The sequence below is a fragment of the Carcharhinus amblyrhynchos genome, chromosome 30 (genome assembly GCF_965287045.1).
Source record: "Carcharhinus amblyrhynchos chromosome 30, sCarAmb.v2.hapA, whole genome shotgun sequence".
NCBI classification, from domain to species: Eukaryota; Metazoa; Chordata; class Chondrichthyes; order Carcharhiniformes; family Carcharhinidae; genus Carcharhinus; species Carcharhinus amblyrhynchos.
In genome coordinates, this window is record NC_137353.1 from 29,548,718 (window position 1) to 29,564,780 (window position 16,063).

Consider the following 16,063-nt stretch of genomic DNA (forward strand, 5'->3'; position numbering starts at 1 on the left):
GACATGCAAGTTCTGCAAGGAGTGAAGCAGGCTGCTGGCCCTACAATTTTCAGACAATCTGCTAAACAATATATGAACAGATTTGCAGGGAACGAATGAAACAACGGACCTATGAATCTGTTTCCTGTTGCGACAAGGGGGAATCCAAGGAACTTGTTTTGCTTTTCTGTAGTGTCAAGGGATCAGGCATCCTGCCAGCTGGTTCGTGAAGACCAAAAGGGTTGCATTACATGCATGACTGAATCCTGAACATGTCTTTGTCTTGCAACCAATTCATTGCCATCTTCCCTTCCCATTCTGTGGCGAGATCTAAAATATAAATTGTACAACAAGAAGCTGACATTTATATAGTGTCATGTCTCATCTTCTCACATTTAATGAAAAGTGGTGATTGTTGTTATGCAGATTATTTTCCTATAACAACATCTCGCAAATGGCAATGTGGATAAATGAATAGTTAATCTGTTTTGTTCATCAGAACTCTGCCCATTTTTGATTAGTGCCGTGCAAGATTTTTAAAAAACTCAACAGCACTTGGACATTTATTTCATCTGATACCTCTGATATTTGGGTTTTACCTACTGAAAATCAAGTAACTTTGTTACCAAGAGTTGCACAATGAACTATTTAGAAAAACCAAAATGTGGTGTGAATTCCTCTCACAAGATGGGCCATTAAATGAGTGAATACTTTCAATATTTTCAGTCAATAATGACTGTTTCATTGCGAACACCTCTGCAGAATTTCAAGGTCCCTAGGCCAACCATTTTTAAATCTTACATCTCATAACACAATCCTAACGATTACCGGGATAAAAATTCACTGATGTTTGAAGTTATGCAGAATTTGTGTGGTATCAATTTTAACTTGCATGTTACTTTTAGTTGATACTCTCGAAAGTGTATTTTAAACAGAGAAATGTTATTACAATGACAACTTTCTTCACAAATAACTGATATTTGCACTATGTTTTAACATCCCATCAAGCTCAATTTCTACGCAAAGATTGTCGATTTTGTCTAATCGAGATTTAATGCAGCTAAATGCAATGATGCTACTGCCTTAAATTTTAAGCAAATGGTAAATATATGCTATCATTCAGCAAGTTAATAATTTTTCAGCTGGACAATGAGTAAATGTGTAGTATTTTTAAAGTTTGGCTCAGTTAGCACACGTACTAGTTTGAGTAAATTTTTAAATTCTTCTGGAACATAGGCATCATTTTCTAAGCCAGCATTTATTGTCCATCCCTAGTTGCCCTTGAGATGATGGTGGTGTTGAATTGCCTTTTTGTACCACTGCAGTTCCTGAGGTGTAGGTACATCCACAGTGCTGTTAAAAGGAGTTCCAGCACTTTGATTCAATGCCAGTGAAGGAACGATGATACATTTTCAATTCAGGAAATATGACTTGGTGTCTCCAGCTATCTGCTGCTCTTGCCCTTCTAGATGGTAACAGTCATTGGTTTGGAAAGGGCTGCCTAAACAACCTTGCTTAGTTGCAGATGGTACACACTGGACAGCATGGTAGCACAGTAGTTAGCACTGCTGCTTCATAGCTCCAGTGACCTGGGTCCGATTCCTGACGTGGGTCACTGTCTGAGTGGAGTTTGCACATTCTCCTCGTGTCTGCATGGATTTCCTCCGGGTGCTCTGATTTCATAGAACCCTACAGTGCAGAAACAAGCCCTTCTGCCCATCGAGTCTGCACTGACCACAATCCCACCCAGGCCCTAACCCCCATAACCCTACACATTTACCCTCTAACCTACTCATTACAGGACACTAAGGAGCAATTTTAAGCATGGCCAATCAACCTAACCCACACATCTTTGGACTGTGGGAGGAAACCGGAGCACCAGGAGGAAACCCAGTCTAAGATGTGTAGGTTAGGTTGATTGGCCAAGCTAAAAATTGCCCCTTAGTGTCCCGAGATACGTAGGTTAGAGGGATTAGTGGGTAAAATATGTAGGGATATGAGGGTAGGGCCTGGGTGGGATTGTGATTGGTGCAGACTTGATTGGCTGAATGGCCTCTTTTTGTACTATGGGATTTCTATTCTATGATCTATTACTGTTGCCACACTTCACTGGTGGTGGAGGAATTGAATGTGGAAGGGGTAGCAATCAACTGGGCTGCTTTGCTCTGGATGGTGTCAAGCTTCTTCTGTAGTCCTGAAGCTGCACTCATCCAGATAAGTTGAGACGTTTCCATTACACTCCTGACTTGTGCTTTGTAGATGGTGGACAGGACATTAAGTGTCCTGTCAAGGTATTGCCATTGATCAATACAATAGCAACATTGTATTGAAAGATCAAGCCAGTTCTCCAGCTGAAAATATATCATACGCCAAATGCTCCAATTGCGATAATGGAAATTAAAATGGAGGAAGGATTCAGCTTTTTCCTCGGAAAGAATTATTGAAGTAGTAATTCACCCTGATGCTCCATGTCCTTAAACTACTCCAAAGTTTTGTGTAAGCTTCATGCAAACCATTCCTCCACCAACTTCCCCCCCCCACCCTGATTTTTTAATCTCCCAATTCCTGATATTTTACTTCTCTATTCTACTTAAAGCCTATATCTTGACTTGCAGTTAAATAAGCACCATTAACCCTCCAATAAATTGATCATTATTTATCTGTAAACCTGTAATTCTTGGAAAGCCCTCAAAATGGTGTAGATCATAACCTTATTAATAGCCACAAACACTAACTTAGCAGTGATTGGAAGTGGGCCAAATTCCACCTCCTTCTCAGCCTAGTTGAGGATCAATTACAAAATTGCCTCCTAACACAAACCACCAACTCAATATAGACCAGTCTGAATCCATGACTTTCCAGTGAATATGGTTCGGTTCTGAACTAGACCGACCAACTGAGCAGTTACGGACATTGTGAATCTTCTTGAGAATACTCCTGGTCGTATTTTGCTGTAAAACACATGACAAAGTAAGAATTTCTTTTCTGATCAAATGCTGTTTTCAGGTAGTTGTGGCACAGAGAGGGGGTGGAAGGCTGTTCAAAGATATAATTTTGACAGATGAAACTTGTTTTTTCTCATGTAGGATTCTCATGGACCTTATCAGGGTAGACGCTGACAGGTTGTTTCCTCTTGTATGAGAGTCTAGGACCACTGGCATTACCCACTTACTTTCTACCCTCAAATTAATGAATCTGTGAAATTCCTCACTGCAGAGGAGAAAGGCTAGCTTGTTAAGCATCTTCATGTCCAAGGTAGACAGGATTTTAATCATTAAGGGTATCAAGAGTTATGGACATAAATTGGTGAAGTACAGTTGAAGATTATCATATCAAATCAGTCATGAATCTCGATTAATGGCACAGTAGTCTCGATTCGCTGAATGGCCTGCTTCTGCCCCTAAGTTGTTTGGTCTAAAATGGGACTTTATCTCCACAAGAACTGTGCAACAGTCACTCTAACCAGCACTGTCATCCACAGATGTATCTGCAGGAGGCAAGTTGGTGAGGATGAGGTAAAGTATGATTTTTTCCCTGCTGCAGGCCATATCTAGCAACTACATCATTTAGCACTCAGTCAGCTCAACTGTAATGGTGATAGCAAAACACGCTTGGTGATGGACATGTAAGTCCTCCAAATGGAATGCATGCCATCCTAATTGCTTTCTCCAAGTGATATTCAACATGGAGTACTGATTCAGGAACAGATTTCTTTGCCCATGTTGGACCTGGTGCCCTGAGAGTTCTTGGGTTCCGATTGAGGACTCACAGGCAACTTCTTCCCTGCTGTAACTATTTGGTTGCCATCTCTGCTGAGCCTGTCTTGCTATTGGAACAGGATACCTAGGGATGATGGTTTCTGGGACATTATATGTTGGTATTGCTTGACTCAATCTTGAGATAGCTTTTCTAATTTTAGCACGAGCCAAATGATGTTGGTGAGGAAGTCTTTGCAGTGTTGAGCTTACCGCTATCATTTTCAGTGCGAAGGTCAGTGCCAAGTGGCCTATCTAATTTCATTCCTTATCCAATTTTCTAGTTTGCTAAGCCATTTTAATGGTCAACCACATTTTTGTGGATTTGGAGTCAGATGTAGGCCAGACCATGTCAGAACAGCAGATATCCTTCCTTAAAGGGCATTAGCAGATGGATTTTTTTTTACAATAATGGCTTCTTGGTAATCAATTCCAGAATTTTACTGAGTTCAAATTTCGCCATCTGCCATGGTAGGATCCAGATCATTGCACTGGATCACTATTTTAGTGAGAAAAATCACTACGCTAGCACCAGATGTCAATGTCTTTGACATCAAGACAGCATTTGATTGAGTATAGTATTAAGAAGCCCTAATAAAACTAGAGTTAATGAGAATTTGTGTGTGTGCCTGCATGCAGGGGGGGGGGGGGGGGGGGGGGGAAGAGAATCACTCCACTGGGTGAAGTCATATCAAGCATAAAAAGGTGGCTGTCGGTCAATGGCTCAGTTTCAGGACATCACAGAAGTTTCTCAGGGTACTATCCTCAGCTCAACCATCTTCAGCTTCTTTCCTTCCATTAGACCAGAAATGGGGATGTTCACTGATGACTGGACATCTGCAACACCTCACTGTCCAAATGTAGACATCATGGACAATGTCAAAGCTTGGATGAGTAAATTTCATACCACACAAAGACCAACTCCAACAAGACAGAATCCAACTGTTGATCCTTGACATTCAATGACAATACATCACTGAATACCCTACCAACACCCTTGGGGTTACCTTTGACCATAAACTAACTGGGCCAGCCATATAAATATTGTTGCTGAAGAGCAGGCCAGAGGCTAGGAATCCTGTGGCAAGTAACTCAGCTGACAGCCAAAACCCTGGCCACCATTTACAAATTGGGAACACAATGAAATACATTCCGCTTGCCTGGACTGGAGTGTTACTCTATCAACACTCAAGTTTGACACAGTCCAGGAAAATAGAACCCATTTGATTAGCTCCCCAGCCACAAACATCTTGGGCTGAGTTGCAAGGCTGTAATGACAGCTATGAGGCAGAGACTGTCAGGAAAGTCTTAAGATTGCCTGAGGTCTCATGATACACAGATCCATTGTTTTCCCCCCAGCTGTTTGCTGGAAGTAAACAAGCTTTGCACATGCAACCTTTGTGCCTATACATTACAGATTTTTTTAAAAAAATGGCTTGTAGCTTACTGGGAGGGATATACAGGTTTTGCATTGGCAGCATTAGCATGTACCTTGAACATGCCCAAATTTTGTTTCAGCTTTTAGATCTGCATCAAATCTTGATGTGTACCATCACCCAGATTTAAAAACTATATCGCAAATATGCTATGCATCTCAAGGCCCAGTGAAATAACATTTTCACAAAATAACTTTGAACTTCAAAGTTAGCACTGTAATTATTAGAGAAGGTCACAATCCTGCTTTTTTATTTTAGTGCATTTCTTCCCCCCTCCCCCCACAATCAACCTTTGGACCTCTGAAGTGTCACCAAGTCTGAGGCATTAAAAAGAGGTCATATTGGGAAAAAGTTCAGGAAGCATTGCCCTCCAGGTTATCTGTACAAAAAAGTATTAGTGTGGTTCTTTAAACAAACTGAAGAATTACCACTATCCACAACTAGGATAAATCTAAACCCAGAAGTGATTCAATGTAAAACAATATACAAAGAAAGAAAAGCCAGCACTGGGAGAGCTTAAAGAAAAATAAATAAAAGATTTCCAAGAATAAATGAACTGGTACAAATGAGACTGCATTTGTAAAAGGTTTTCAGCAGCAGAAAGATTGTTTGACACTAATTAACCCCATTACAATGTAAAAATAATTCACGTACACTTGAACGGAAAGCTCCAACTTATTTAGTGTATACCTAGTCTCTAAGTACTGCAACTTCATGCTCTTGTGTATTTCAATGCCAAGGTTTCTTGGTGATGTATTACAACTTGGTTTTGACCACCAATTCAGACAACTTAATTTTTGCATTCTACTGCTTATATGCAGATTCTAACTCATTGCCCAGCTTAATGCATAATAACTTCTCCGTTATTATAGTTTACATGTATGTCTAACTATGTTGTTAGCCTGTGTTAGTCGTAATGCAAAATCCAAGCTGTTAACTTTTCAAATAGCACAACGTTCAATATACTTCAAGGCAAATAACTGCAAACATTTTGAATTGTAGAGTCATATAATTCTTACCATTCAGAAGGAAGCCATTTGGCCCACTGAGCCTGCACCAACAACAACAATCCCACCCAGGCCCTATCCCCATAACCTCATGTGTTTACCCTGCTAATCCCCCTGACAATGACACTAAGGGACAATTTAGCATGGCAAATCAACCTAACCTGCACATTTTTGGACTGTGGGAGGAAACCTGAGCACCCAGAGGAAACCCACACAGACATGGGGAGAACGTGCAAACTCCACAGTAACCCGAGGCAGGCATTGAGCCCGAGTCCCTGGCGCTGTGATACAGCACTACTAACCACTATGCCAACAAGCCACCAGATTTGTAATACGTCTGCAAACTATGCTATTTTTAAAGGACAAAAATTAAGCTTCAAATTCTAGGATTCTTTAATGCCTTCATTGGCACTGCCCATCGGAAGGTAACAGTCCAGGACAATTCCAGCTTAAAATCACAGTCTGTCCTGAATTAGCTGATCCCAGCTGGAACAGAAGTAGATCAATTACAAATCTGCAAAAGTTCTGCTGATACTAAAAATTAAAAACAGAAGCGAGAAATATTCAGCAAGTCAGGCAGATCTGTGGAGAGAGAAAGTTAGCATTTCAGATTGTTGGTGTTTCATCACAACTGGAGAAGTTAACAATTTTACTAATCAAGTGCAGAGCTAAGAGAAAAAAGTGGGAGGCAGGGGGAGGCTAGAGAGCAAGGACATAATGTTAGGTCTTTGACAGCATGGATAGATGGAAGTGATTAACTAGTGAAATGGGACAAGACCAAATGGGTGATAATGGAATGTTAATAAATTATGGGTCTGGAGGGATCTAAATGGTGCCAGCAAATCTATCACTGGTCAGTATTATCTGAAAAACTGGAAATAATTATGTTTTGAACTTAATACCAAAGCAAAGTGGTGGTGAAATGCCTACCTAAAAGAGGATCTGTTCTTCAAACCTGCATTCATTCTCAATGGAGTGATGTAGGAGAATGAAGATAAATAAGAGTGGGAGCTGCATGGAGCTCAGTCATGCATGCGGATTAAATGGAGGCATTCAGCAAAAGTATCCAAACTTTCCAATGCAGAGGAGACTACTGCACAATGAGTAACAAACACAGTATACTAAGTTGGAAGAATTGACATTTCTCCCAGGACAGTGGGAATGGTGTTGAAAAGGTGGGTACTACAACTGTAACAAAAGGACACCGGTTTAAGGTGCTGGGAAGCAAGTACAGAGGAGACGTTAGGGGTAAATTTTTCACTCAGAGGGTGGCGAGTGAGTGGAATCGGCTGCCGTTGGCAGTGATAGAGGCGAACTCACTGGGGTCTTTTAAAAGACTTCTGGAAGAGTATATGGGATTGGGAGTTACAGATAGTTCTATGGCTTGGTAGGTACGGATGCGATTGGCGCAACTTGTGGGCCAAAGGGCCTGTTTGTGTTGTGGTGTTCTATGTAACATACAACTACTTGCATATGAAGTTACTGGAAGAAAAGGAACAGTGTTGGGTTTCATTGAGGTGGTTCCTTTGAAAACCTGAAAGGGCAAGGTATGTTTGGTAGCAAATGTGGAGGTTGGTGGAATGGATGGTATAGATTGGGTAAACTCTACCCTCATGCTTCTAGGAGATGGCAGGATGACAGGAACTAGGACCAGGCTGAGGTGCCTGTCAACCACTGTGAAGGGAATTGTAGGTTGAGGAAAAAGGAAGACATACTGAAGGAAACGTGGTCAGACCAGATGCAATGGAGACAGGGAAACATTGGAACAATCAGGAAACAAAGTATGAAATGTGATTGAAGTAGCCGTGGAGGTAGTTGGATTTAACAGCAGACATTTGGATCACCTATCCACAGAAATGGAAAAGTCATGCAAGGAACAAGTTAGTGATGTACCATGAAGACAGTGGAGAGGTGGAAATTGGAAGCAATATTGATTGCATTTTCTATCTTATGTTAACCTGAAGCAGTTACATCGGGGAATGGCATCAATACAGCTATCACTGTACCACAGGAAGAATAAATGTGAAGATGGGGACTGAATAAATCTGCCACACATTCCACACGAAGTCAGGTACAGCTAATTCCCATTTCTCTGGAGAAAATGAGTGAGTCAAAGGAAATGTCAAAACAATTTCAGCAAGGTGGGGTTCTGGTGCGCTTCTAGACAAAGGGCCTGGAGAATAGAGGTGCAGAAGGATTTGGTGTCTATGGTGAAAAGGAATAGGGGGAGTGGTTAAAAAGGTTTTGGATGAGTTGCTAATGCAGGTTTGATGCAACAAGAAAAAAGGAATTGAGAAATAAGTTCTGTGGGATAGGAACAGGCTTTAATGATGCACCCACCATGAAAATTCTGTACCGGCATCTTGGGAAGAGGTTGTGTTCCATTGCAGAATTGAGGTAGGAGGAAAGAACAATGAAGTTCAGAACCATGGAGTGGGAAGAAATCCAGAGATGTCAGTCAGTGACAGCAAATACAATTGGCCTCAGCATCCAAGGCACAGGAGTGCATTCAAGAATACTGTCCAATTATTGTAAGCAATTTCTGCATGTTTAAATATGTACTCAAATTGGATTTGCTACATGAAGTCAGTACTTGCAGAAGATACCAAAAGAGCAATTGTTGCCCATTAGGACCAAGTGCCTGCCTTGAAACAAATACATTTTCTAAGTTTGAGATGTGAGGCATATCTGGTAAGGCCAGTACTCATTGCCAATCCCATGTTGCCTTTGAGGTGGTGGTGAGCCAGCTTAGTGAACCTTAGCAGTCGATCTGGTGCACATACATCCACAATGCAGTTGGGAGTTCCAGGATTTTGATCCAATAACAAGCATATAGATCCAAGTCAGGACAATGTGGCTTGGAGGAGATCTTTCAGGTGGTCCCCTGCCTCTGCTGGTCTTGTTCACCTAGTGGCAGAGACTTTAAGTTTCAAAGATCTTGCTGAAGATGGTGGGTTCATGCAATGCAGAGTATATGTAGACATTAGTCACTAACGTCAGTGATGGAGTGAATGTTTAAGGTGGTGGATGAGTTCACAATCAAATGCTCTATCCTGGTGGATGAGCTTTTTGTTGTTAGGACCATACTCATCTGAGGCAAGTGGAGAGCACCTGATCACATCGCTTGTGTAGGAAGACTTTTGATGGAGGAAAGGTAATTGATGAAACAGCAGAATATGGTGGGTCTAGCAAGCTATCCAGAGGAATTGCTGCGGTGATGTCCTCAAACTGAGTTGTTGGCATGCAATATCATCCTGCATTGGGTATGACAAACCAGTTTTGAGCATTCCCACTGACTTCAATTTTGCTAGGACTTCCTGTGAAGCCGTATGTAGTTTCTTTCAAACTCGTCAATAAATGCCTAGTTGTCTAGTGATGGTCACAAATCAGTTAATATAGAATAGTATCCTTTCTGACCTCATTAAAATACCAAACTTCCTTCAATGTGTTGTTAGAAATTGAACCACTCTATACTGAATACATACTAACAATTGCTTGTAAAGGAAAATACTCTATCCAGAATGGTTACATGCAAGTAAAACTCCATTTTTTTCAAATGTACAACAGTATGTAGGTACTGCATCAGCATATTTATATTCCTTGTGGCCCATCTTAAAATCATCACCTTGCCTTGAATCACATCTTAGCAGTGAAAAGTATTGTTTCTTGCACACTAAACAAAGCACACCATTCATAGAGAAGGAAACGAGAGAATGCAGAATGTGTTACAGTCATAGCTAGGGTGTAGATAAAGATCGATTAATGCAAGGTAAGATCCATTAAAAAGTCAGACAGCAACAGGGAAGAAGTTCTTGCTCTCATCTGCAAAGTACTGCTGACTCATTTTTCACATTCTTTCCCCTAAAATGGCAAGTCTAAACACAGCTGCATCAGATGTTCAAAGGTCAACTACGACTGGATAGTACTCAGGAGTCAGCATCTTTCAATCACCACTCCAGTTAGAGGTCAAGGTTAAACCTAGGGGGTTTGCTGCTCTCTGGTTCAATGTTTCAAAAGAATCAGCAAGGGCACACAGTGGGTTAGCACTGCTGCTTCACAGCTCCAGGGACCAGGGTTTGATTCCTGGCTAGGGTCACTGTCTGTGTGGAGTTTGCACATTCTCCTCATGTCTGTGTGGATTTTCTCCCAGTCTAAAGGTGTGCACGTTAGGTTGATTGGCCATGCCAAAATTGCCCTTAGTATCCTGAGATGAGGATTAGAGGGTAAATATGTAGGGATACGGGAGTAGGGCCTGGGTGGGATTGTGGTCAGTGCAGACTCAATTGGCTGAATGGCTTCTCTCTGTACTGTAGGATTTCTATCTTTCCTGATCAGCCCAAATTCAATTCTCTATCCACTCATTTTACTGTCAACCACTCCAGTTAGAGGTCAAGGATAGGGGGTTTGCTGGTCTCTGGTTCAAAGTTTCAAAACAAATCAGCAAGTCATGTAGCAAATTGTTCTATTTTCAACCTTCAGCACAATCATTATTGCTCATTTAATTCAAGATGTGCACATGCAGAGTCTGGAAAAAACGTATCCACTCATTTTCCTTCATCTGCTTGCATTAGTCAGAAATAACTTAGTTCAAGTCGCAAGATACCTGCTTCTCATTCTGTTGAGATGCAGAAATATCCACTGCAAAGTGTATGACTTGACACTGAAAGCAAAAGGTGCTAAATGGGTAGAAACTTTATTTTAAAATTTGACTGAAAGGTTAATGCCCATATGCTGCTCACTAGCAGCTTGAAAAAAAGTGATTTGTGAATCATATCGCTACTGATCTATTAAGTTCCCCTTCCATAGATTACCATTTCGTACAACTATCACGGATAAATCATTTCTATGTTACACAAAAATGATTTGAAAACTGGTAGTCAAGCAAGAGTGCATTTGGGGCTGTGATCATAATGGCTGTACTTCAAGCAGCAAATCCCCAACCTCAAGTATGGCATATAAGAAATTGTGGAAGGGTCATAATGAGTGTCAACTTTTAAAGTTCTGAGGCCCCTCTTTGCTACTGATCATAGCACATTTCTTTAGTCTGCTCCTAGTCAGCAAAGGGGAAGGTTTGAGAAATGCAATGAGAAGATACATATATAAAAAATTCTTTCCCCTTTAAATTTTGTACATCTTCCATCAGCCAAGGCATTCTGAACTTAAGCGTAACATCATGATGTTCCATTAGAAAGGCACCACTAATCTGAAAGAGCCGGTTGTAAAGAAGGACCCTTTTCAGCAAGAACATTAATGACAGTCTAATTTGGGTGTTACAATTGTGAACTGACTCCAAAGTGGGTATGAGATATATAACCAGGTCAGCCTTGATCTTAATGGAATGGCAGGACAGGCTTGAAGCACCAAATGGCCGATTCCTGCTCCAAAGTCCAGGACCAAGCAACTAAAAAGCCTATTGCCACCATTTAATAGTAGTACAAAAAGTTGACTAGCTTTCAGAAATTTATAACCAAGGAGTTCTGAGGAAAAAATATAAACCGTAAACAGAACCATATACATCACTTCAGGAATCTGATTTTTCTAGAACAAAGCCGTAATTTATAAAATCACAATTGTCCAATAGAGTGTTAGACCACAACTCAGTCAACTAGAACTACCAATTAATTTCACTATCTAATCTTATCCCATTGTCCTGTTTCACGACCTCAACTGTTGCTTCAAAGAATTTGAGCTCAAATACAATTTGCTTTTATGATTTTCATATATTAGTCCATCTTCTTCCAAATGTCCTGGATTATTGCCCCATAAATCACCGACATCAAGATGACTTGATCCAAAAGTTGCCAGCTTTACCCCTCACCCTATTTAAGGTATAACCATATCCTGCAGAATCACTCCCAATATCCAAGTGGAGTTAGAAGGTCATGACCAGAACCTATTCACTTTCTGCCCTGCCTTCCTTAACCTGCATCTGTTTGGATTGTCTTTACTAGGATACTCAAATATCTTCATCCCATCATCACTGCTCCATTGACAGCAGCCTTTTCTCTAATGTACAATACAATCAAATACCTCAGCCACGCCCTTCACTCAATCTTTTTGGTACCCTGTTGTGTGTTGGCTATAATTCTATCTTCATACTTTCTTTGTATATCAATTTGCTTCTCTACTACACTGCTCTTAATTCTCAAGTAACATATTTTGCCTCATTTACATCTCTAGTTATTTGAAGATCCAGTTTGGGTGTCTTTCTTATTTTGCTCTAATGATAGTGTGTCTACTCTGTAACCAAATCATGTTTCTTGAAGGCCTGTGTTCTATTATGGGTGTGATCATCAATTTTGAATCCAACTCACCTTGGCAAGATCCCATTTCAACTCAGTATATTTAGTAAAGGACTATTTAGAAAGCATATTTAGGACTATTTTCAGGCTTGATTCTGTCTTTCTAGATCTTTTCTAAACCTGATAAGTTTCCCAAATGCTTACTCAATGAAGTGACAGAACTTGACAGGAGATTTGACAGAAGTCTACAAGATTATGATAGGCATGGACAGAGTGGATAGTCAGAAGCTTTTTCCCCGGGGTGGAAGAGTCAATTACTAGAGGGCGTAAGTTTGAAGTATGAGGGGCAAAGTACAAGGCAGTGTTTTTTTTTAAAAAACACAGTAGTGGGTGCCTAGAACTTGTTGCTGAGGGAGGTAGTGCAAGAGGATACGGTAGTAACTTTTAAGGGGTGTCTTGACAAGTACATGAATAGAATGGGAATAGAGGGATACGGTCCCCTGAAGGGTAGGGGGTTTTAGTTAAGTTGGGCAGCATAGTCGGTGCAGGCTTGGAGGGCCGAAGGTCCTGCTCCTGTGCAGCAATTTTCTTTGTTCTTTGAAGCATGTGCTGCCTATAGCTAGAACTGGCACCATTTCATTGAATATCTGTATTAGGATAACTATAATCACATATTACCACTAAATCTTGCATCTTGCTCTACTTTTCTCCTCCAGCATTTGTATCACTGTTGCTATCCAACTGTGTACATTCAAACAATAGCTCAATTGTTTCTAAATTCCCACCACTGCCATTTGTCCCCTAACTACATTATCTTTCTCTAGCTTTTATTCTAGAATATCCTGAAGACAAATTCTCAATCCTCACGAGTCAGGCCTGCTACTGCAACTATATCATTCTCTCATTCAATGACTTTTGCATGCATCTTACCAACTTTATGTCTTGCGCATTTGTACTCCTAACATATCTGCTGCTTTGCATTTACCCACCTGATTCCTATTTCTTAGCTATTCTTTACTTCCGGCTGAAGACATGAAATCAGTTTTTCACCTTACATGGTCATGGAGAATATTAACATTAACTACTCAACCTTGTCAAATTCAAACTCAACTGGTCAGTTCCCTGGGGAATTGCTGTTGTCTCAACTTTTTCTTAGCTGAGAAAGGAAGCAAATGTGGACATGTTCCTTCTGTCTACAAACATAAACATGAGTGAATGTGGCTTCCAGCTTGTGCAAATGAGATATTATGAACTCTATTTAATCTTAAATTGGTTTTCAGTATAATTCTTAACATGATCAAGTTGATTAGCAAATATTATCCAATACTCCACTGTTTCTCCCAGTCCTCTCGTGTTTCTTCTGTGTAAAGTTTCACATCGGTACCCACTCAACACTCCCTCCTCCAGGACCAATTAACTGACAAATACATTAATTTCAGCTCTGGTGAAGTGCAACAAGTCCACCTTGAATAGGTCTCAATGCTTCATGTCACATACTTTTCCAATGGGATGCATGGGAAAGAAATGCACTGTAAAGAAATTGTTAAAAGTTGACTAGCACGCATCCTTTTGTAAAGATCAAATGGACTTGCTTTCCTAGTTAAAGCAAAGCTGTGAAAACATTTGCATTGCACTTTGTACTTTCACCAGCAACACTCGACATTGTTGTTTTATCAGCTTCTCATTGTGTATGCAAAACATCAACTGCATCAGTAACACAGATCAGAAAGTCTAGATGCAAATTGAAAAGCACATTTAGGGATTGAAATTGCAGTTCCAGAGTCAAATAGCAGCATCTTTGAGCAAAGAAACAGTCTGCAAATTATCTTTTGGATTATATGGTTTCAAGAGATCTTGCTGGAAGCTGGACAAAGATTAGGGCATAAGAGAACAAAGATAGGGTAAATATTGCATGCCAGGAACAAGATGGCTTTCAAAACCTCCATCCATAAATATCGAGAGAGGACAATTAACTCTCAAACTTTATCTATATTACTCGGCAAATAAAACTCATGTGCATTTAACCTTACAGGTTGAGAGATTTGACCGAAATGTCCAAAATCACAAGGGACCCAGACAATAGATAGAAAGCACCACTTCCATTATCAGGATATTAGTTTAAGATGACTGGAGAGAGAAGTAAAGGTGGTATTTTATTAAAAACAGTTGTTCAGGTCTGGAACTCACTGCCTGAGGATGTAGTGAAGAAGAAAGAGAAGTTTGCAGGGCTTGAGAAAAGAGAAGAACAAACAGAAGCTTGTAGGGCTTGAGAGAAAAGCAGGGGAGTGGGACTGGCCAAGTTGCTCTTGCAGAGCCGGCATGGACATGGCTGACCCAAAGCCTTTGATGGGGAACAAAAAAAAACATGAACTTGTTAACAGATAGCTAGACAAACTCAAACATAGAAAGAGGGAAAGTCAAACATTTATTCTTTCTGGGGTCACTCATTGTCTCAGCTGTATGTAGTTCAAAAGAAAAATAGGTGTAAACTTGATGGGCCCCTTTGAATAAGATTTGGGGCAACCGAAGAGCATGAAACATACCCCCCCAGTTTGGGGTGAGAACTTTTATCATAAAGGGCAGAAAATCTTTTGCATAGGAACTGAACTGTCTTCTACAACATGATGTTCTAATAAATTTTAGAATTATAGACAATAGTGTATGCTATTTTCATGTACTGGCAAGAACTGGATTTTCCAGGGTTGGTCACTATTTAAATCATTATGAAATACAAAATACAGAGGTGAAATAGGTGACTTTAATATACCTTCAAAACAACACGCAAAAGGACATGTCAATTTTGGATCTATTCATAGTACATCAGGTAATGTCAAAAGTAGAAAAGACGCAGGGAGAGGCTGATTGTCCAGGTCTCAAAAAAGGAACGGAATCAGAGCAAATTATGCACAAGCATCATGCAGCGGGAGGATAAAGAGAGGAATAATGGAACGAGAACAAAAAAAACTCAATTGAGTGAGCAAATGGGAAGTGAAGACATGATAAAGGAGAATGCATGTTACCAAAGAAATACACAGCGCATAGGTTTGCCTCACCCGTTAGCACCCACATCTAACATATTTCAGTTTTCTCTACCATATGCCATTTGGGAATTGCAATTCTGAGATGTGGAACTAACAATACTACAATGCCAAATTTAAAAATGTTCATTCTATAGGAGTTTTGTTGCCTCTAGATATAAGATGCAAGAAATGATTTGGGGGAAGGATAAGTTATCAGCTTTCAATCTGAGAAACAGTAATGCTGCGAATGCTATGGCTTTTTATCCTATTTACTCAATAGAAAGGGGACATGATGCCTTTTTCTAACTCATTGGGAAACTCATTTAAGACATCTTAAAAGTATATGAACTGACTGCACAGAACAAATCAGATGAGGTCCAAATATCTTCCTTCACTGGGAAATATTAACTTCGACTAGAACTACAAGTTAGGGAACCTTCCAATAGTGATTTTACTTGATTTTTTAGTCAATGCACTACAATATTCAGAATAAAATTCCAAAATAATTTGTACACTAATCCACTTGACTGGCCTACACTACACTAAATAACTTAAGTCAAATAAACCAGTCATATAACTGACCTGGCAACTAGAATGAATAATGTTTCGCCCATAAAAATGCAA

The 16,063-nt window shown here is 40.2% G+C and overlaps 1 protein-coding gene across 4 annotated transcripts in view; it reads right to left on the reverse strand.

The window, feature by feature from the left end:
- Nucleotides 1–78: 78 nt before the first annotated feature.
- Nucleotides 79–16,063, reverse strand: part of tardbpa (TAR DNA binding protein a) — a 31,802-nt gene continuing 15,817 nt past the window's right edge. For 2 of the 4 annotated variants that reach the window (XR_013889676.1, XR_013889675.1), the window contains one exon: nucleotides 197–309. Coding sequence is in view for 2 of the 4 variants with exons in the window: in XM_080215294.1 (XP_080071420.1) it covers nucleotides 227–309 (83 nt within the window). In the remaining 2 variants the exon portion in view is untranslated. Of the gene's footprint in view, nucleotides 310–16,063 lie in introns of all 4 variants that reach the window. The other 2 variants (XM_080215294.1, XM_080215296.1) reach the window with 2 other exon arrangements.